This window comes from Dromaius novaehollandiae, chromosome Z, assembly GCF_036370855.1.
Source record: "Dromaius novaehollandiae isolate bDroNov1 chromosome Z, bDroNov1.hap1, whole genome shotgun sequence".
NCBI classification, from domain to species: Eukaryota; Metazoa; Chordata; class Aves; order Casuariiformes; family Dromaiidae; genus Dromaius; species Dromaius novaehollandiae.
Genome location: NC_088132.1, coordinates 83,541,656 through 83,565,199, shown reverse-complemented (window position 1 = coordinate 83,565,199; position 23,544 = coordinate 83,541,656). Strand labels below are relative to the sequence as shown.

At 42.2% G+C, this 23,544-nt stretch overlaps 1 protein-coding gene across 4 annotated transcripts in view; it reads right to left on the bottom strand.

Annotated features, from left to right (window-relative positions):
• The window catches only part of LOC135324656 (netrin receptor DCC), a 547,074-nt gene that overhangs the window by 96,668 nt on the left and 426,862 nt on the right, over positions 1-23,544 (bottom strand). For all 4 annotated transcript variants that reach the window (XM_064501341.1, XM_064501342.1, XM_064501343.1 and 1 more), the window contains exons 13-14: positions 5,872-6,013; positions 3,596-3,706 (exon numbers count right to left, since the gene is read on the bottom strand). In XM_064501341.1, the coding sequence (XP_064357411.1) occupies positions 3,596-3,706; positions 5,872-6,013 (253 nt within the window). The remainder of the gene's footprint in view (positions 1-3,595; positions 3,707-5,871; positions 6,014-23,544) is intronic.

Genomic DNA, 23,544 nt, shown 5'->3' with positions numbered 1-23,544 from the left:
GCCATTTACCCCCATGCCAGTCTCACACTGGGCTTTAATGCAGAAACAAAAGTTACTTGAATAGCTATTTCTGAAGCGTGCTGTTTCCAGAACAAAAGGACAGAAGTGTTTCTTGCAAGACCCAAAGATAAAGCAGCAATTTAAAGCCTTGAAATAAGAAGTTGAACAACGTAGCAATACTGAAATTCCTTGAACATCCTAAAAGTAGCAATTGTCAGGCGGCAAATGATATCAGAATATTCAAAGACCCTTCTGGCTTCAAACAGTAATTTTTACATCTCACACAACACAGATTTCAATTGCAGTACAAACACCTCCAGGCAGCTGCTAGATTACAACTATTGTATTCAAACATTTCATTTTATTTATTTCAGACAATTCAAATATGTGATTCATGCATTTCAGAGCAAAACCACCACTTCTTGTTCCAAAAAGTAAACAGTAGCTTAACTTCTTGCTCCCTTCTTCCCTTCTAAAATGAAGCCAGGACGAACAACATTCTTGATGCATTTTCGAAATGTTTCATAAACACCGGGTTATTGGCCGTTTGGGGAAGAAAATGCATTTGTTGAGACAGGAGGCAGCTGAGAAAACCCACAACATCCAAGATCTTTCTCGCTCTCTTCAGCTTTCTGTTCTCTCTATATTAAGTGCTTTTAGTTACATTTTGATTAACTTTACTGTCCAAGAGTCTCTGGAAAAAAATGTTTTTCTTACGCTGAAACAGCTCTAAATTTTTGTGCTGTACATTACACATCCGAAAATGCAAAGTCAAAATCAACTATTGCTATTTCCAAATTTTTTTTTTTTGTTTTGCTGTTCTCTTTACCAAGAATCGCGTTTTCGGAGGACGGACCGCTGCCAGATGCAACGTGCAGCCCCGGCGCGGCTCTGCCGGCGGCAGCTTCCCGGCACTCGCGTGCCCACGAGCAAGTCCGCGGCACCATCGGCTCCGCGCCGGCCTCGCCGGAGCTGCCCGCCCGGCAGGTTTTTGGTGCCGTCTCCCGCGTGCAGGACTACTTACGGGTCCCTAATTCCACCGACAAGCTGGAAAAACGCGTCACATTTGGGTCACTTTAGCAGTTTCCTTAGACATTCACAGAGGCGCGTTGCACAAAGTAAGGGCGGTTTTACTAATACAATTTTGTTCCCATATTTCTCCAGTCACTTTTCAGTTTAAATTACAACGCAATAGCAGTCTAGCCTGTCATGCTCTTAAAGCACTAATTTAGAGCTGAAGTTAAACTATATCACTCTCTAATATGTGTAACAGCTTCCATCTGTTCAAGGCAGTAATCAGAAACCAAGCATCCTAAACCCATTTTCTGGAGGATACCTTCACAAACTTGATCAGAGAGTCTCTTGCATCCTCGCTTAAGCTGTTTGAAATCAAACCCTTTGGGGAAAGTACTGCTTGCTTTCTTTCTTTTCTTTTTTTTTAAGCACAAAATTTGAGGCTTAAAATAAATATTTAAAAACTTCCCAGCTGTCAGTAAAGGCACGCGAGCTTTCTAGGGAACCTTGAGGAAGCAGCTATGTTTGGATTTCTAATCACTTTAACAAAACACACTAATTAAAATGAGTATCCATCGGGAATTAGCGTAGTTCTCCAGGATGCTGTTTGTCTTCACGTTGCTTACGCCAAGCCGGCTTCCAGTGAAAGGAAGAGAAGCTGCATTAGCCGTAACAGCAGAGCGGGAATTGCAGTAACAGCAGAGCGGGAATTGCAGTTAGCAATCTGTGCAGGAGCACTTCTCCTGTTCAGCTGACACTTGCAGGACTCTGCGTAACTGCAGTAATAACTAGATTTCTCCCCAGGGTTTATCAAAGCATCTTGTTGCTAAATACATATCTATTATGCAACACCGTGCACTCCCCGCATCAGACGGTTGCAGCTTCACTACGATAATTCATTGCTATTGCAAATGCATGTAAATACAATACATGAACAAAATGTCTTTGCTTTAATTTATTCATGTGTGCCTAGTTCCATCGCGTGTCTCCCGTGATTACTCTATTAACATCTTTGCATGCATACATATATTTGGGAACAAGAACTTCAAAGGAATTTAACGTGTACGAAATGCAAATCAAAACAAACGTGTACAAATGTGTTACTTTCTTCTTGCATACCGAGGTGCGCTCAGAACGTGCATTTTGCTCCTGACAGTGAAAAGTCAGCTGCCCGCGCCTTCACAACATGATTTCTGAAACTGCTGTCTATCCCATTCATAACTGGAAAGATACCACGCACCACGGCACCTTGTCATCAGTCAATATAGTCACAATGCTTCTAAAGGTGTCGTCCTTCATTTAAAATGCTGATGAGGAACTACCTGTACTGGTTGTCTTATTTTGTGTGCCGTGTAATGCAAGCAGTCACTCCTGGTCTACTGTAAAAGGCATCTGGACACATTGGAAAGGACATGAAACAGGCAGAGATTTGTTGTGAGGGTTGCTTCCGAGATCATAAGGCAACCCGTTCAGCCAAAAGAAAGCCAACATCAAGCACTGTGGTGCATTTAAACTAATCATTTATTTATTCTTTCATCCAGCTTGCCTTTGATCCTTTATAGGTGCTTCATTTTGTTTTAAAAATTATAGCCATTTTCATCAGTGTTCTCTTATTTTCTATTCATCTCCTTTCTACTACATACTTGCTTCTCATCAGTTGTGTGTAGCTTTGCCATGACTTCCATCTGTCAGATTCTTTGTTCCATTTTATTTGCACTCCAGTTAATTTTTTTGGTAGACTTTTTCATTACTCTCCTCCTATTCTTCTCAGTCATTTTATCTAACCCTTTCATTTCAGTGTTTCCCCCCCCTCCCCTTTTGTGTCAGCATCTGCACAGATTCACAAAGCCCACAGTTTTCAGGTACCTGCATCCCATCATCTTTCACTAATTATTCAGCTTCACTGCCAACCTGAATTTCTAGCATCTGCCAAAAAAGGCTAGGAAACAGTAGTCGAGATATTTGAATATTTATTTAGTGCACTGCTAGGACTGTTGGTATTATTTTCATTGTTTCTTTGACTGATTACGTTTTTGATCTATGAAGTTACAGATTCACATCACAGTATTATTTCAAATGGCCATGACACTCAGGAACTAGAGTCTGGTGAAGAATTATTACAACAAAGGCTTCCGACTCCTTGGTCCTGGCGATAACAGGGAAACACAACAGAAGGCATATGGGATTCAAAAGTATAAGAAAGCAGCTACTGGGTGGTTATTTCCAGGGTTAGATAGTTGCTTACTTTTGCAATTGCAACACACGCTGCAAAGAAGAGCAAGACTGAAAACAAGGAATCCTGAAAGCTTTTGTGTAAATAAAAGAACAGAAAAACAGGAAGTTTTTTCCCCTTTTCCATGCCTCTTCACCTGCTCAGAAAGCCATGCAGTCTGGGCACCATGAAACACTCTTCCTCTCAAAGAAGCAGGCAACAGCCTCTATTATCCTTATCCCGGGAATCTCACCCCTCACCTTGACAGCACGCTGGTGAAAGTGCTGGGGGACGACTGCAGTGACACCTGTCAGCTACACGCGCTACGAGGCTTTGGGCGATAACAGCTTTTAAATGAGATGTATTTACCGTCAAGATCGTTCTCCGGCGTTTCTGCCGTGTACCAGTCCGAGGGGGGTCCGGTCCCGTTCACCGTCATGGCAGCGACCTGGAAACTGTACTGGCTTCCTTTCTCAAGTCCTATTAAAAAAATAAATAGATAATAATAAATAAAATCATACAGAAAGAAGAAAAAGAAAATTAACAACATTACCAAAGTTTGCAATAGATTTTCGGTAAAATGAAATTTCAAGTATTATTCCGCTGGATTAGCCATCTGCGATGCAACACGTAGGGATGCACCTGGAAAGACCCCGAGGCTCAGCTCCTCGCCCAGCTCCTCCCCTGGTGCCTGGGTGCCCGCTTTGAGGATGGTGCTGCACGGCACACGTAGGTGCCGATGATGCCTGGTCAACGCGTGGGCAGAGGTGCAGCCCAACGGCTCCAGAGGGAGGATATTATTCATTCCGAGAAACGAGACTTTGACCAAAGCAAAAGCTTCAAAAATTCATCAAGGGCCACACTGGCCAATGACTATTTTGGGCTATAATTCTCATTGGTTGTGCTCATGCATATCAAATTAATGGCATTCAAATTAGTAGAAAAATGAAGAATTTTTTTTACATGACTAAGCCATTAATCACACGTTTAACAAAAACAGCTCACTGCTCTTAAAATGCAGGGATCTACAAATACTCTTATGCATAAAATTTACTGGGTAGGAACTAGGTTGGCAGCTCCAGAACGGTTTGCTTTCCAGGGCTCAGAGAAGAAAGCATGAAGTCCTGCCAATATTATGGGATGAGCATGAATTCAGAAACATGCATTTTCCTCGGCGGCTAAAGCCATCAGAAAACCATTGCTGCAGCGTTCCTGAACTTGCCACATAAACTTTCGAGCCTCGAAGGCAGGGATATATGTTTATCTTTTTGCTTAGTCTATACTGACCACGAAGCATAGAGAAATTCCATTTAATGGCAAACCTTCTCTGGAGAAGAACGTTCAAAATTAAAAACAGCAGTTAAACATTTAGCTGACATGGAAGCCTACTATAAAATTGATAGCAGCTATTTAAAAACCTTCCCTGTATCTCTAAACTCCTTTTCTGCTGCAGATGTTCTTATTATCCTGCAAAGCGCCTGCCTACCAAGGAGAAGATTGCAACAAAGATCTGAAGCGCCTACACGTTAATATTTAAAAGAGCTATTCGGAACAAGCACGTCACTCAGTCTCCGGCAATCACAATATATGCGTGCAGAAAGTAATAATGAGGTCTGGATATTTTTCTTAATTGCTTTCTGAAATACGTATTCCCAGGCTTCTTAACAACCTTCTGTGTTAAAAATATTTGCCAGGAAATAGATCCCTCCCTACTCGTCTAAGATGCTTAATGCACTATCTCCCCCCTAGAAACCACTCTTCTGTTCTGCAGCTATTAGTTACCTCCCCGCACACGTAGTCCCCAGCGGTACGGGGGCCATTAGCCCAGGTAACACTATGAAGTCAAGATTTCTATATTTAATGTCTTCCTCATATCAAAAGTTTTGCTTTTCTTTAATTAAGAAATAAAATATTGCTTTTTCCTTCCAAAACAGTACATGAATTTATTTATTCTGAAACACACAATGCAGAATTACTTCCAATTCTCACAGGTAACACTGCTATATGTAAAAGTAAATATAAGGCAGGACAGTATAGGTCATTTGACATGAAATTATGGTTATACTGAATTCAATGGCAAAGGTGCCACTGACTTTCACAAAGTTCAGTTTTCACCCTTGAGGCTCTGCTGCTTTCTTGGGCAACATATTCTGCAAAAATCCCAATGAAATATAATTTTCACTTATTAGAATTCACTGTTACCCTTACGATACTGATCTGATTACTCATTCACTGCAATTACAGCTTGGCTGTGATCTACTACTGCACTTTTTAATTTTGTGAGGAGATATTTTTCCACCTAAAATCTTGGAAAAGAAACCGGAGAAATGGATATTTTTGCACCCATAAGGAAATCGGAGATGCTGACTGAGTGTTCTAAGAAACTATCCGAGGCTTAAGTTACTGAACACAAGAAATTTGGCTTCAAAATTGCTAATGAAAATGATAAAATCCAGAAGACAAACATACAATAAAAGCATTAAGGAAAAGATAGGGTAAAAAAATATAAAGATCGTCTTTGCACAACACAATAAATGCTACCTGCCAGCAAAGAAATCGATGTTCCCTTGAAGTGAAAGTATATTTTATTCCCAAAGCATTTAATTCATCAAAACCTTGCAAGGCTGTAGCACGCGAACACTGACCTGTGAACAAGTACCAGAGGTTGTTTGGCTCCAGTGTTTCAATCTCGCCCCTGCGGGTAGTCTTTCTATGTCGGATTTTATAGCCTGTAATAAATCCATTTTGTGTACCTGGTGGTGGAGGCAACCAGCTCACTTTGATGCTCTGTAACAGAGGAGATATTAACGTTGAAATTTTTGCGAAGAAATGACAGAACTAAAGCACATAAAATGAATGGAATTATAAAGAAAAAAAGAAGAGAAGAACATGCTTTTTGTTTGTTTTTAATAACAACACGGACCCAACTCGGTCACTTTTTTCAAAACAGGTCCAACTCAAACCCGAAAAGACTCAAACGACGGTATGAAGAAAGCCATGCGTTCAGCGGCAGCACGTACCAGCGGATGGCTACACACACAAGGCAAATGTTTGCCCTTTTCAGGAATTTCTCATTTCAACAGGCCACGAGAAGACCGTACTAAAAATGTCAGCTCAGGGGTTAAGCAGACACCACAACTCATTTCACTTTTCAGCCCACAGTGCCAAGGCTCCTCTTTCCGACTGCACGATAAAAATACCCATCTGAAGAGTTCTAACCATTTTGAGCCATTTTAATTCTACGGACTTTGGCGGAGACATTCCTGCACCTTCATTGTAACAACATAAAGCAAAGAAGGTCAAACCTTTTGGGAGGAGACTTATTGCTTATTCCAGCATGTAAGAAAATCTTAGCTGAACCATTCACCAGTCAGTAGGAACATGATCTAGACCAGGAACTCCTTTTTTTCTAAATATTGCACATCTCGCCTAAGTTGTATGAAGGATCTTATCTCGGTCTAACAGCCCAAATCAAAACCACTGCTTCGGGATGTCCCTTGGTATATTCCTCCACTGCTGTATTCCCACCTCTTCTCGGCCCCAGGGTCTGCAGGAACTTTGTCCCTACCGCTACAGAAGCCATCTGACCCCTCCAGCCACCTCTCCTTGTACCTTTTCCTCTTCTGCTGTGGCCTTGGAGAAGGTCCATGGGAGGACCGGCGCCAGGTCGGCACGAGGCTGTGCCACGGGGCTATGCAGCAATGAGAGCTCTCTTTTGCATTCGGTTCATTTCCTGAAAACCCCAATGCTCAACCATTATTTTTCCTACTACAGACTTTTAACAGCAAGATCTCCTGCCTGCACAGCGGCAGCCTGCGCACATCAGCAGGGACGGACAGCAGGTACCTGGGCTTTCTCTGTGCCACTTGCCATTTAACCACGCTGAATTTCGTTTCCTCTTTCAACTCCCAGTCAGCACAGCGAGGTCTTACCGCAGCTTTTAGCGGGCAGCTTTCACTTCTGCTACGCTAAATAGCTAAATGCTGTTTCCTCAATGTTCCTCCTCGGCATTAAGCAGCACGGACCCCAGCGCCGTGCAGCTCTGCTGCCGGCATCCCTCGCTCGAGAAAAACCCACGCCTGTTCCCGTCGCTACCTTTTCCGTTGCTGTTCTTAAAGGGATCTTTTCCCCTTGCACTGCAGCAACTCCATTTCTTTAGGAGCCTTTTGTGAGGGACCTTATCAAAAGCCTTTTAGAAATACGAGTCAACGATATCAACTGGATCTCCTGACCATGTGCTCAGCGATTGCTTCAAAGGACTTTAATAGGTACGTGAAGCATGACTTTCCTCCACAAAAGCCGTATTGATTCTTCCCCATCATATCATGTTCATCCCTATGTCTATTCATTCTATTCTTTATTACAGTTTCTACCAATTTGTCCAGGAAAAACACCAGATTTACTGGGCTGGACTGATGAGAGAGCTGATATTGTACAACATTAGCATTTCTTTCCTAAAACAATCTGGGCCCCAGCTGTTCTTTGCAAGCCTCCAATCCTTTGAGAGTCTTTACTCAGCAGAATATAAGGTATTCAGGATATAAAGGGTATCTTACGGAGCAGTGCCTCACAAATGTATCCACACAGTCTTTTATAGCACTGTATTACAAATTTTTGGACACAGAAAAGTTGACTGCATCACAGTGGATAGTTTTTGACTAAATACAATTTATTACCATTATTGAGTTGCTTAGTCCCTGCATAAATATGTTATAGCACATTTCAAATTAATTATTGCAATAGCAAAATCAATTTTCATGCACATGTTGCCTAGTGATTTATTGTTACAATCAATTATGCATTTCAAAATCAATACTTCAAGTTTTCAATGCTGAGTAAAATAATGTCGAGTTCTCTGCATTAGGGCAGAACAAACTCCATTTTTCAATTCAAGGAGTGATTATGTTAAAAACAGATTTGGTCACTTTGCATATTGAAATTGCCTACATATAAAATGTTTATGGGAGAACGCGAACGCCCAGAGAGTGGCTTTAAAACATATTTCTGTTGACAGCTCTGAGGACACATCTATGTGTAACTCATTGTTCGATACTGGAGCACTCCCAACGCTTCCAATTTCTGCACAAGGTTGTGCTGAGCTCTCATCATGCCCATGGGGACTTCAGCTTTTGTGTGTGATCCAGCACAGCTACAAAAAAAAAGCCACTTTGACCAGGCGCTGCCCAGTTCCTCTGGTACAGCCGAGAGCAGAGCATCTGGACACCTTCCCGGAGAAGGGGAGGGAAGAGCAGCTCCATCCTGCTGCCCCTTCCTCGAGGAGCAAGAAAAGCTCCTCCGAAGCTCCACCTGCCCCTATCCTGCAACACTCACCTAAACAGGATGGAAGATTAAAAAAATGCTGGCACTGTATGTCTTTGCAGAAAGGTGATAACAGAACCCTGAAAAGTTATTTATACCAAAACCAGGAGCATCCCAAGAAGCTGAAGATAAAAAAAATTATATATGGGGAAGAAATGACTGAGAAGCAGAGGGATGGGAAGGCCTTCATGGACCTGTTGCACACCTCGTGCAGGTAGCTGGCTGCAGGAATGATTTGTAGATTGGAAAATCCCACTGGAAGGGACAAAATCACATTGGTCTCAAGCTGGAAAAGCCAACTGCCTCCTGCATTTGCCCAAAGCACTGTCTACAGGAAATTTAGAAATTAAACAGCTGATACAAACAACAAGTGAAGCTTGAAAGAGATAATTGGGAAGACATTCTGATGACCTGGAGTTTGAGTGGTGATTTCTGGATCGTTGTGTCCCCCACTAGGGTTTCAAAACCACAGCCTCTGTTTTGTCAACGTATTCAAAACAAACGTGATTTCTGAGCTCCACTGAGTTAAAACAGTGAGGAGGCATCAAGAGAAGGATTTGCTCTACAGGAGGGCTAACAGCAGCATCACGTCGTGTTCAGAGGAAGTGCTCTTTGGACCAGGATCTGGTCGAACCAAGAGCTTGTGGCCCAAGGGAGCCGTGGTCAAGGACCAGACCCGCCACAGGGTGCTCGATCCCCAGCCCAAGGAAACCCGTCTGAGGCACCGAGGAATTTTACAGCTAAAGCAGCAGTCAAGAGTTGGTGTCCAAACAGAGCAGAGGACGAGGCCTGCTGCGCAGGGACACGGCAGAGCACACGCACAGCTACCTGTGACATTTGCACGCTCATCACTTTTAAGGATTAGGGAACTATTGCAGCTACGCTATCCGCAAGCATGGATCACATTAGCCATTTTTTAGTAAGCATCCACCATCTGGAGCTGCTCTTTTCACCGGCAAAGCCTCGCGCAGCCTCCCATTTAAGCTAGAGGAGAGCTCTTAAGAATGACCCCTACTCTGATTTTCTGACTGCAGCGACAGACAGCTCGGAGCAGTTCCTGCCAGGTTGTCTCCACAAATAATTAGTTTCACTGTGTAAATATTAAGCCTTTTTTCTAGCCTGAATTTGACACTTTAATTTAGTGGGTGGGGGGACAAAAAAACCCGACTTCCAGCACAAGCATCCAAGCACTTGGAGCTGTGACACCTCCAAGCGCTGCTCAGGCTTTACGAGACCCCAACCATCCCTGCCCCTTCCTTGAAGGCATCAGTGCTCCATTTCCCCGCACACCTCCCGGGAGCAGCGGATTTGAGCCCACGCTCAAGGCAGAATAAATAAGATCTTCTGTATGATTAGAGAAAAAGCAGGTTCTTTATACATCTACCTAAAGCTGTCACTGTAATAGTAGCAGTTCACTTTCACCTCAACCTGGTCTCCATGGACACCACAACGATGCTTTTTATCAATAGTACTTAACATGCGGCCCTTTGCTCCAGGAAAATCAATGACTGAGGTTCTGGCGGGCCTCTTGTCCTTTCTTCTGCTTAAGAGAGAACATAATAACTACTGCTCTAATCCCTCACGTTTTATCCAGGGGGCAACTAGCAGAAAGAAAATATTTTATTTCGGTTGTACTAGGTTTCCTAAGGAAACCATAAAATGAAGTCAGCTTTCAAACTGATTTTATGAACCTTTTAGTCCTTCTTGAAACATAATGCTGAAAATTATTGTAAAAGGTTGCTTGTCACCACTGTTTTGCCAAAATGATTCTTCTTTTCGTGAGAGCGTGGCCCTGCCTTGCACCCGAAGAAAATCATCCCACATAGCTCAAGGGGAGCCGGTACATCCAGCACTTGCGCTGCCCTCGTGCAGAGTAATGAATGTGCTGGATGTCTCGAAATGGCCCTGTTGAGGAGGAGTCCCCATCCTACTGAGGAGGAGGAGGAGAACATCTATGTGACACCAGCTCTCTAAAGGCTATTTTTTTACAGATTGCAACTACACGGCACGATCCCTTCCATTTCAGCTGTATTTGATAAACTTCTGCAGGGAGAAGAAGAACCATTCTAACTAAGCCTGAGCTGAATCTTCACAATCTTTTCCATAGTTTCCAAAAGCACAAGAGATCTTTATTCTCACACTTTCATGATTACTTAGTTAGAAATCCACGCAGAGTAAGGAAGAATTGAAATACCATCTCTGCATTGATCAGAAATGGAGACCATCCAAAAACTCATACATCTCATCAAACCAAACTTTCTGCAAGTCCATCAAAGACTATTTGTCAGTTTAATTCAGTCATTAGTCTTCTGGACATACATGTTCATGAACATGCAGAGATTACTAGTATTAGCAACTGGCTTTCGAGATACCTAAGGTCTGTAAAATGCTGTGGCAACACATATTAAATATTATTAACAACAACAATTCTGAAGTATCAGTGGTTTAAATACATCCAGAAGGCAATCGCTCTCCTACTAAGGTTGGAACAGGACTGTGGGCTTGAAGAAATTAAAATTTAAATACTAGCATAAATAAACTGGGCCTGTCAGAAGTAAGGCTCGTAGCCAGAAAAACACCACTCTGCAGGAGACGCAGTTACAAATAATTACAAGCCCCTGGTGCACTTAACAGAAAGTTTCAGGACTAGTTTGACTCATCTTTCATGCTTAATAAGGGACGCAGGAACTGGCGACGTACATCAGCCCGGGAACATCTAAGGCAGCGGCACGTCCCCCAGAAGCGCTCCCAACGATCTGCCGGCACACAGAAGCCATCCCGCGCCTCCGGGAACAAGCCTTTCGCTGCCTGCCAAAATTCATGCCGGTCTCTAACTGCGGCGCTTTTTTACCGCTGTTAATTAATCCTGGCCTCAGCAGTCTCCCGCGAGCGAACGCCACGTTCAAAGGCGTTCAGGTTTGGGCTTTGCTAACAATTAAATCAAAACTGCTTGAACAGCTCCCTCATAGAGAGAAAAAAAACCACATTATTTCCCAAATCAGGTATGTTTTGAAAAGCAGCAGGACTCAGAGACGCTTAGAAAGAGGACATTGAAAAAAAAATAAGTAAAATCCTCAGGTATATTTTAAAGCAAGCTAGTGCTTAAGCTCTTCAGCAAATGTTTTCATTTGGCCTGAAAACATGAAAATCAATGTGTCACTTGTGCAGTAAGATGTGCTAAGCCTGGCATAACTGCAAAAATAATAGATTTCACCAGGAAATTAAGCATCGTGAGGTAAAGTAAAGGGCTTAATGATCTCATGCTCTGCTATGTACGAGTTCCCTCTTGAAAGAGGGGCTGCATTCCCAAGAAATACATGGTATATACCATGCATGTGGCACAGAAGCTGACTATACTAACACTATATGCAAAATCAAATCTATTTTGGAATCACACCTATGGAGGTTCTGTACGATGCTTTCTATAACATGAGGAGGTCTGATTTTGAACAGCTTCAAGTCCTCTATTTTCAATACTCTGGGAAAACAAACTAAGATCAGTTATTGGAAAAGGCCAGCTGTGGCACCATTTAATACAACATTGAATGTTTTCACCCTAACTGGAACTACAATCACTTGCTCTTGCAACTACTTTTTTTTTTTTTAAAGGATATTAGTTAGCTGCTTTAGATTTTATTATTAAAAAAAAAAGTTGAGATAGTGTTATACATACATATACGTTTATCTGAAGTGCCAGTGGTTGAAGAAGACAGAATTTGCTTCTTTGGGAGTTATTTTTTAATTAATGCCAGATATAACATTTTGCAAGTGGAAGAGCAGAAGGGGTGAGGTTTGCATCCATTTTCCCAACCAGTTCTAGTCTTTTAGGAGCTTTCCAGCAACACGAGTACCGGGATAAACTACTGGGCTTCGCGATGCAGTGGCTGTGACAACCCTGCTCGACATTTGGGGACTGCAGTGGGAATACGGCTGTACCCACGGGAGAGCCTGTATCCTCCAGATCACAAACCTGATTTTCAAGGCAAAAGCCGTGTTTCTTTGGCCTCGGAGAGTCCCGGCTCCCTTCGCTCCGCGGGCGAGGAGCTCCCACTGCACCGCCAGCGCCAAAGCTGAAAATTAACTTACAAATACGTGTTGAGGCCGTCGGCAGTTGCCCTGGATACGAGTGATTTTAACATCCCCAGCCATGGTGTTTCATAAAACCACTCTTATTCCCAAGAGAAGATAATCATAAGAAAAAAAAAAAACATGAGGGTTGTTGAGACATAAAGACCTTTCTGACCAGTATCATTCTCCTCATGGTGTTTCTCTTCTGAACTAAGTCTCCAAACAGCTCCTATATTAAAATTGCACGATCAAATACTTAAACTATTTGACTACCACAATCTTTTTTTTTTAAAAAAAAAAAAAAGAAGATGAAGAAAAGAAAAAATAGCAGCAATATACCAGGGGAAGAAGTTTCAGGAGGAAAATGCCTCTGGGTACCTTCACCAACTTGAAGGGAGGATGAAATATAACCCAATACAAGGCTTAAAAGTGCCAGGAACCTCAAGCAAGTACCTGTTTACAGAGCCAAAGAAACAAAAACCAACAAAAACCAGTGAGCTTTGAAAATAAACACATTAAAAAAAAATGCTCATTTACTACCAAAGACTTCTATCTTTCTGCCATCGCAGACTCTTCTGTGGCACAACTGCTTCCAACATTTGGTTGCCCGTAATCAAAAAGGATTTGGGAGAGATTCGCGTACAGTAAAACTGACTGCTTTTTAGCTGAGTGACACATGGTGTGCCAAATTTCTCTGCCGATAAATGCCAGCTGCTTGGCCCAACAGTCTTCCCACTTAATACAATTTTAATGCTACACAGCTACGAAGGTGAGATCCCTCTCGTCTAACTTCAAATGTTCAAAATTAACAGGTCAGGCTCTCTTTATAGTTAATGCGGAGAAACAAGGTACATCTGAAGAAACTCACCTCAAGTGCCTGTCTCAGAAAATTCGAACTAATTTATACTAATTTTTTAAGTAAAATGATTGAAAACTTTTTGTTTTGTTGTAACGGAAAAGTGTCATTCACTTGAAATACTTTTTTTTTTTTTTTTTTTTTTTTTTTTTTTTTTTAAAGATTTTACCTTCATGAAAACTTTCAGAACTTTGACTTCCCATTCAGAGCTGGGCTAATAAGTTTTCATTAGGGAAAAAAAAAAGGGAAAACCTATCTAGAATATGCTTCCACAACCACAGCAACGTATTTCTTTTCATTTTAACTCATTCTTGTGTCAATAATGCAATTATTTACAAGAAACTTTCCTATATTTGGTCTCAGCTCTTCCTCCCTTCTATGCAAACCTTCCAGTTTCCAGTTGACCACAGGAGCATGGATTCATTAACTTCTTAAAGCCTATGCACTCGCTCAACAGCCCAGCAAGCCACATCTGGTCTACGGCACCGTGTTTCTTCCCACCAGCTAAGCAGGGAAAGGTTGAATCTCACAGCGTATTTCATCTCCCTCCCTCCCAATCCCTTCTACATGTTCCAAATTTGTAAAGCATTTCAGTCAACTTTAAGAAAACCAACCACCACTTTACAGGTCCAGGGATCAAAAGCAACTATCAATACTTCAATCAAGTTTTCAATTACAAATGTGTTTAATTGATTAGCAGTTAGCAGCACCTGTAGTTGGCTATCACTTTAATTACTGATGATACTGATGCTGATTACTTAAACGATACCTGCCTGAGAGCCTTATGATTAAGAGTTTGTAAAGCAAGGGGCACAACAATTTCGAAGTTATTAGGTTATTAAGATTCAGATTAAAAGCAAAATCTCCAGAATATTTCAAAAAACCTCTGTTTTAAATGATGGTAATGTCCGTGCCGATGTCAGGAGCTGCCCAAATGTCACTGAGATGTAGCTGATTCCCTGTTGCTCTGCGGGGAGAGGAACCCGCGTAGGGGATGTTGGCTGCCCGCCACAGCAAAAGGCTGAGCACCGTCACCACCACACACAAAAAGAACAACAAAAGGAGAAAATTCAAGTGAGTTAAAGCAAGGCACAAAGTTCCTGTTTCCATGGTCTGAGTGCCGGATCCGGTCTTAGCTTTGACACTCATTCTTTATATGATTTTTTGTAAAGCCCCTTACCCTCTCCTTGTCCAATTTAGACATTTTCAAAACAGTAATAGTGAAATACTTGCTGCAACAGAGGTCTACGAGTCTTCATGTGTATGCAGCTTGCTGAGCTAAGGCAACATAGGCGTGCAAAGTATAATTGCTTATCACGATATATTTTTAACCTGGACAGGGTTGCTTTGGGTCTCTTATGTAAAAAGCATAAGGGCAGCTCTGCAGCAGAAATGCTAAGACACAAAGGGCTAATCCAGCAGGGCAAAAGATGCTATTTTGGCTATAGAGCAGAAGCGGGTGTCTGCAAAGAGGGTGTCTGCAGAGAAAGGCACCATCCAGTGCTCTTCAGCACCCAGCGTCCCTGGGACGGTCCTCCGAGTGCGACCTGGAGGACTGGGGGGGCTGCAGAAGGGCTCGCGCACACGATCGCCAGCAAACAGCTAAAAAGAGAGAAATTCTACAAATGAGTATAAAACTTTTGTTGAATTATTCAAAGATGGAAGATGAAGATGCGTAATCCTATTAAAAAGTCTAGGGAAACACAAAAGTTCTGACTATCGGGGAAAGGGAGGGAAAAACTGCGGAAGGTTGCAGGGGCTGGCGATTCCTATGTCCAAAGAGGAGTGCTGTGGATTACGTATTTCATAACCAGGGTATCCTGGTTATGATTTATTGATTTACACATTGATTTACTCCTGACTGGGGTGGCCACAGGAGAAACTCCTCCCTACACAGAGCAAAACCAGCAAACCAACCAACCCACCCCTCACTACTTGCTCACCTCCATGTCAATCTCCTGCTCCCTTCTGGTGCAACTGCATTTCCAGAAAACGGTAACAGATCCTCCCAGAAAACCACTAGCCCCACTGGTCAGGTTAGGACCAACACCTGCGGACGGGGATAGGGAAGACTTCATCCAGCTTCTCCTCCCTCAGGGAGCTCTGCAAGTGTCCTGACTCCCCGAGCAAATTTAGATAGCCGTTTTGGGAAAGGTCATCGCCACCTGCTAGCACGATATTAAATACCTTCCCTTTCTTTCCTTTTTGTAACAAAAGTATATCCTGTTAAATACGTTCTTAAGTTCTGCCGACAAAACTTTGTTCCTTAACTTTCTCCGACGACCTCCCCGAGTCGCGTGTATTCTTCGCGTCCTACTGACAAACTGCACTTTGAAGTACCGTTGAGTTTTGTCACGTCCCTTTATTCACGGAAGAGTGTTACTTTTCCTTTTGATTATACAAATGTATCTCTTATCACTAAGTTCAGGTCTGGGAGCTAATAAAATGTGGTTTAATAAAACTGTTTTAATGAGCAAGTAACCATGCAGTTTACCACTGACGTTTCACGAGAAGACCTGAAATCTGAATGTCTCCTGACCCCGTATCCAATTAAGGCACTGGGGAAAGTTCACACGAAACGGGGATGCTCTGGCCCTGTTTTTAAGTCAGCTATCAAATACACGGCTGAGTACCAGCAAGAGCAGAGCTTAATTGAAAACAGAAATACAGCGTGAATACCCTGAGGGAGACTTTCAAATTCAAACAGAAACCTGTCAAAACTAATTGTCAGTTCGTGGTTTTCGCCTGCCCTCTCGCATACGGCACTTACACAGCCCTGCCGGGCTTTCCCGTTTCGGGCACGCTCCCCGTTCCCGTCCCCCGCCAAACCATCCCTCCACGGGCACCGTCGGCCCAAAGGCACCGAGCCCGCCGCGGCGGAGGGGCCAAATCCCACCCGCTAGGAATAACCGAGCCTGAGCTCGTTTGGACTAGATTTAATTAATCCTCAAAACTCTAATTAATGGCATGGGGACAGGCTGAGTTAAGGTTTTCCGTATTTGGTCCCTTCACTTCAATGGCACAAGGAATCGCTGGAGAATTTGGCAGCGAGCAATACGTATCACCGCGACAGCTATAAAAGAACATTTTTTAATATTATGCATTCAGAGCTTGTGTCTTGCAGGACTGAGAGTCAGTTATTTCAGTCCTCCAGGTCCTCAGGCAGGTGCTGGGGGGAATGTCCCGCACACTGTTATAATACATTAAACACAGCTTCGGAAGAAAAGGCTTCTCACATATAGGCAAGGTCATCTAAATGGATAGAGAAGCAATTCTCGTGGTTCACATCTCCGATAGCTCCAAAATGAGAAAGTAAAATTTGGCATTTCATGAATAATGAAGGTGTTCTGCCATTTTCCCTGGTAAATCAGAATACTTAATCCATCTCAGAGACCAAGGGCAATCTCACTCCAGCTGCCCATTCCTCAGCCTGGTTTTATTATTTTAGCATTATAAAGCCTGCCCACTGTTTAATTCCTCCATGTTTTGCACCCCAAGGCTGATCTCATTCATGAAATCTGGTTGAACATTATCTGTTCTGCTGCTTTTGGCTTTCTGAATTCTCTAAAACATTGGCTGAAATACAAGGGAAGTCCAGGTATCACATATCACCTTAAATATCTCTGGCTTCAGCCAGCTGTGAAAAAAACATAATCTTCAGTAATTATTGCAGTTTTGATCTCTACATTTTCAGTTTAATTATGTTTTTCTCCAAAAATTGAAGTGCTGGAGGTCCCTTAATTATCATGGGACCTAGACACAAAATTCATCTGGGAAAGGTAAATGACTAGAAGTCATTAGACAATCTAATGCATTATATTGATTTTGGGATTAATGATGAGGGTCATTCAGCATGGACCTTTAAATTTTGCACCCATTGGCATCTGCTTAATTAAAGACTTTTCATTCCCTGAATACATTCAATAGCATTATGCAGAGGTCCAGAAAACATCAACTTATGCATAAAAACAGATTTTCATTTTTTTTTAGCTCTAGAAAAAAAATGAAAAAATATCTCTTTTCAAATGTCATTTTTTCCAGCTTAGTAGAAACAACCACCAATAATAAAGCAATTATAGTTAGAGATATACATATATAGATAAAAAAACAAACTGCCACCTGAAAATAAAAAGCAAGCATACTTTTTATTTTTCATATATTATTGGCAAAAAGCCATATATTTCATTGAAGAATAACAGTTAGATAAATCCAACCGGAACTCATACTGAATCACTCCAGTGAGGTTTCCATAGTATTTCTGAAGACAGTCTGAACCTTTGTGGAACCTACATGCCACATTCACTCAACTGGCTTCTCTTTATACTGTGAAAACACAACCCTCTCTGCTGATATAAGCACACATTAATAGGCCATCATTCACTGAATATTGGATTTTAATGTTCTACTTCCACTGAAAGTCCTCTAATAAGCATTTTGCATAAGGGTTGGCCAGCTTGTATCAGCATCAGAAGCAGCAGCCACTGGGATGTTTCAGGTTATATAGAAACAGAAAGAATAGTTCAAAACCAGAGGCAGACTCCTAAAAAACACAAAATTCAATGGATTTGCCTAACTCTCTGTACACTTACAAATGAGGCCAGTTAGTTACAAGCTTAAGGGAAATCTCCTAGGCTTGAAAGTCTTGGCCTGGACATCTCCTGTTAACCTGTACTTGATTTATTTATAATTGGTGCCGTCGTTGATATACAGAACTACAGAAGGATATTATTCTGCAATGAACGGTGCTGGATCTAGTCCAAGCCCCAACTGTTGTTCACTTACTAGAGCAGAAAAGTTTAATTTCCTTACAAATCTGCCTCTGGACATTCCGGCCCAGATTCACCCCAATTAATTTTTGTACTTAACTGAAGCATTTCAAAACTTACTTCTTATTTATCTGAATCACCCTCCAGAAGGTGCCTATGCCTCACAAACACAAGAGTTCAGGGTGCTACGTTTCCGATGACTCAGTTAAACGCGCAGATTCAGGTGGGATGGACCCAAAGCACAGGCAGGCACTGCAGGAAGCCGCGCTGCACCGCGTTGCTGAGCCAGGCTGAAGGGGAAGTAGATAACGGGAGGCCAGCAGTAAGCAACCGACTGAGTCACAGACTAGCTCAGGTTGGAAGGGACCTCTAGGCCACCTAGCCCTACAAGTCCTTTCTCAGCACGTATCCAGTAACACAGCAGATGGTATGTGTTCAAACCATGCTTCCTCCACAAACTGCACCTGAGCCATCCACGCTTCCCAGTTATCTTAAGAGCACGGCCATGGTGATTTAGTTCAGTTTTCTGTGTATGGATACACATCGATGTTTGGCGTTCCTCAGGTTCAGTCTTGTTAAAAAAGGCCTTTTTTGCTTATAGCTCCAAGAGCGAGATATCAAGACAGCAAGAAAATACAGCGTGAGATTGAACAGACGTGATGAAAGTGAAGGTGCCTAAAGGCAAAGCACTGAACACGATTAATACGTGGGGGGTCCCGCCGCCGCGAAGGGTCACCCTCTTTGGCCGCTATTGCCTTAAGAGCACACATGGAGGTAGACCCCCAGAAGGAGTGACTGGCCAAACTCTGATTACAGCCCTGACTCCCAATGACACTAAATTAAAAAAGTTATTTGGCTTTCAGAAGATTTAATATCATACTATTACCAGCAAAGGAAGGCACAATAGAATTGTCAAGGAAAATCAGAAAAAATCTCAGCTACAGTCCTGAACCAAGCCCTCGGAAGTCCAGCCAAAACGCACGCAGTGACCTAAGCAGCCTAGCACCTTGCTGGTATTCCTTGACTAAGGAATAAACACAGCAATGTTTAAAAATGCAGTGTTAGAAAGTACCCTGTTCCATCAGGAATGGAGAAGACTCCCAGCTCATGATCGCAATCCACCCACCAGCCGATCACTAAAACGGCATCTCCGAACGGCAGAGGCAGCACTTGCAGTTTTGACCCTTTCGGCTATATCTCTTTCCAAAAAACCCAAAAAGGTGTTAAGAATTATATAGACAGTGACACATTTGAGTCCCACCTGCTCTCATCGTCATGGGTATGCTGAGGGACGAGAACTGGTAATATCCTAGAAAATTCACAGTTTTCAGAATTTACCAAGTAACTGGGCAGTGCTATGTACAACACACTTGTTCGCTAAGTAAATTAAGCGGCTGGTTTCAAAGCAAGTGCATTTTATTACACAAGACTGCCAAATTGTCAGCCTTTCACCAGAGAAGCCCCTGGAAAAAACCCTGCTACCCCTTTCCTCGTGCCGTTCAAGAGCTTAGGGCTCGACTGGAAAACCATCACCGCAGTTTTCCTCTTAGCACCTGGCGAGAAAGCTGCGGGAGCAGCGAGCATACCAGTGCACTGCTGGGAGCTTTGCAAAAAGACAGAGCACAGCAGCAGATATTGCAGTCACTACAAATAAGCATCACCTATGAAGCTGGTGTGCTCCATTGCGTGAAAATACTGGTTTTTCTAATTTAACATTTTATTTGCAAGTGGCACGTGATTATTTGTGTATCATCCAGGAGATGAGAGGGAAGTTTTCACTGCATAATATCATATCACATTTCTAATTGGCTTCAATTTTCTCTGTCATAGCTTTATAGGAAGAAGAAAGCAACTATTAAAAAATTAGAAACCTTTGTCACATACTGCTCACAGAAAAACAATTTCAGAGATTTTCCAGTTTGAATAAATTACACCAGATGTCAACTCTTAGAAATTCCAGGCTGTTGCTAATATGACATAAATAAGTATTTTGGTCCTGTTTTCATCTGATGGGAAAACAAGCTATACAGCAAGATAAACAGCAAGATAAAACACTGTCCAAAAAAACTTGTGAATTTAATTTAAAGAGATTAGCTTCAGTGTTGCCAGGCAGGTGAAATCACTCATACACAGCAGCTGAACCAAGAGAGATGGAAGAGCAGCAGTCAGCCTTAATAGAGGACTTTACAACACAGATTTCTACAGACTTCATAGCTTCATCAACTGGCAAAACTCTCTGAAGTGCAAAGGCGTCCAAATCACAAAATCTGTAGCTGCATCTCATCTCCTCAGTGTTCATAAATGACTGGACCAGGATCAAACTTCACCTCACCATATTTGAAGGCACAGTGCAATGCAGGGTATGATCAGAAGCGTTGCCAAAGTTTGCTAAGTCTGGCTATATGGCTTCATCTCCCACCCACAGCTACAAGGCAGAGCTGGGAATTCATACTACTAAATCCAACTATATATTATGAGCATGTATTTATTTCCTGTTGCAGGAAAGGTTGTGAAAATAGCAGACCTTAATGAATACTTGTGCACTCACAAAAACATTGCTGAAGACCCATAAGAAGGGGGAAAACAAATAAATATCAATCTCTCCTCTTGACACCTCCTGAGTCATCATCCTTCCCGTAGCACAGATGCTTTTTATGATACTTCATGAGTTTTTCTTTTAAATTATTCCTGCGACCCCTCATCAGCGCTCTCCATGGCCAGGTGCACGCTCTGCTCGCCCTGGTCCCTACAAACGCTACGTCTCCTGGTGAACGCTCTGCGAGAGAGGCAAGGTCCTGAATGCTGCTGGGTGTAAATGAAAACCTTATCGAGGACAAAATAAAACTACAGCAGAGAGGGAACACAGGAGCCTGCCTAAGGATTCACAGGAAAGAGCAGAAGTAAATAGATTAGAGAGCAAAAAAATATAGGAAACAGTTTAATAAATCAATACAAAGGATGTGAACAGATTTGGAGATACTTAGTCACCCGAACAACATTTAATATGCAGCTCTGAAAGGACTTAAGGGACCAAAGTGCTTCAAGGGCTGCTGTAGATGGTGATGGAGTCTCCTACTTCCTCCAGATGAAGGGGGACATAACCAGCATCACTGGCCTCATTATTCAAATGATCAGATACTATTGATCTATTTATTTGCTAAATTTTATGATTCCTGCACACTACTGCTGCTTTGAAAAAGTGATTTCATATGTAAGTATCAAGTTTTACATACCACATTTTCCTCAGAATTTAAAGAAAAAACGTGCTTCATAAGCCCCAAACACCATCCTACGCCCCATCTTTTGATCCAAAGCTCCCTAAAGTCAAGAAGGTTTTTTTTCCCCTTTGGTTTCAATGGATGCTGTACTGGGCCCATAAAATGCACAGTTATGCATACAAGCAGGAACATTTATACTTCTAGCAAATGCTGTACTTGTATATTGATGCAATCATCAACCTCTCAGAGATCGGGTAGAAGCCAGGTGACAAATTTGTTCCTTAACAGTTTTATTAGATATTCAGCTCTCCGGAGATGGTTGAAATGCCTATTTATAGTAGGCAAATACTGAGTTGGCACAAATGGGTTTTACCTTTATTTTACTCTTGATAAATTCCTTTAAAGAAATGATGACGACTGCTTGGAAAGTATAATGGAGCTATACCAAGTGCTTCCCTATGATGGGGAGAAAGAGTGGGCGAATTTCTGCCACAAACTGCCGCTTCTGGAACGCTGCTCAAGTCGCTCAGATAACAGCACGATAACTTTAGCCCCACTGAACAGGAAAAAAATACATAAAGTAATCCTCTCCTATTGCTACCTACTTAAAAAAAGAACCATCAAAATAATCTGGAGAGCACTGGAGAATGTTATTAGAGCATAAATACAGATTTTCATTGCACATTTTCTGAATTCTCCAGGAAAGATAACATTAAGCTTGTGAAAAGAGTTAATTATGCATTAAAGGGGCACGCTGGGAGTTAAGGCTACTTACAAAATTCTGAAGCAAAGCTAATTCTGGCATGAATGATTCCATAAATATCATGTAATTTAAGCTCAGAAATAGGCTGTTTTGTAATTGTTTTATTCTAAAGAGACTGTTCTGTGGGTTTTAAAGATGGGAGCACATATCCTTTTGGCTTCCGTAGAGCTACGGGATCCAGCACTCTGCTCTAGCCAATTCTGCTCTTCGATTTCCATTTCCAGCCATCTCTGCCCCCCGCCCCACCTATCCCATTCGGCCAGAATACTTTATAACGTACAATATTTTTTACGGCTTCCCTCTTCACTGATTCTGCAACAGAAATTAAGAAGATACATCACTCCCACGACTATGTTCCTATCATCAACAAAGAGTTAGAAAGAGGAAAAAAAACAGAAAAGCAAAAAACCCCTTAGGTTATACATAATTAAGACAAAAAGTCATAAAAAGCATTAAATGGAAAAAGAAAGAAACTTCAAGCCCTGATTTTCATTTAGACCGAGAAATCTTCCAACCATTCTAGCACTGCAAAAAGACCTCAAGGAGGAAATAGCACATTTATAACTGTTTTTAGGTACCTCCATACTCCCAGAAAGGTAGAAGCAACAGCTATACAAACTGGAAAAAGACGATAAATCTATTGGAACCAGACTTTTTATTTTCCAATTTTTTGGCAGTCTTGCAGTATCCTGCAGGAGGAAGGAGCCATGGAGGAGGAAGATCACGGGGGTTCACCCAGCTCTGACTGGTCCCCATCAACAGCTCAAAGCCACCACTTGAGCCACCAAACGTGGCCTGGGCCCTTTGCTGGGGCTGGCCCAAAGCACCGACACAAGAAGCAGCAATGTTTTTCCCATCCGGGCCGAAGCTTGTCCTGCAGACAACATTTCTGCTGACATCAACCTTTCACTAATGGAGTCTATCCTTTTATGTTTTGTCTCAAAAAATGCATTTCTAGTGGAAATTACTTGAAGAACAGTCCATAAAGGGTAATTGCCCTTTCTTCCAAAGGCGAGCCACGTGGGCTGCTCATTCATCCTCATTTCACAGGGATCTTAAGACGAGAGAGATGTTCAACTTCGGTTTTGCCGCTGTACTGTGTCAGCTAATGCTGCTGTTAGATTTACTCAGAATGGCATTTAAAAGTCTCCCAGAGAGCAGAGGGAGAATGGAGCATCCTAAATCAGAGCCGCTGCCTCGATTTCCTCAGCAATAACACCTCTTTTAGCTACTGAGCTGACAGAAGCAGTGCCCAGATGCGAATGTTGCTGCATTTCTACAGAAAGCGAGGAGGAAGTTTTGTAAGTGAAAATCCTAAAGGACAGACA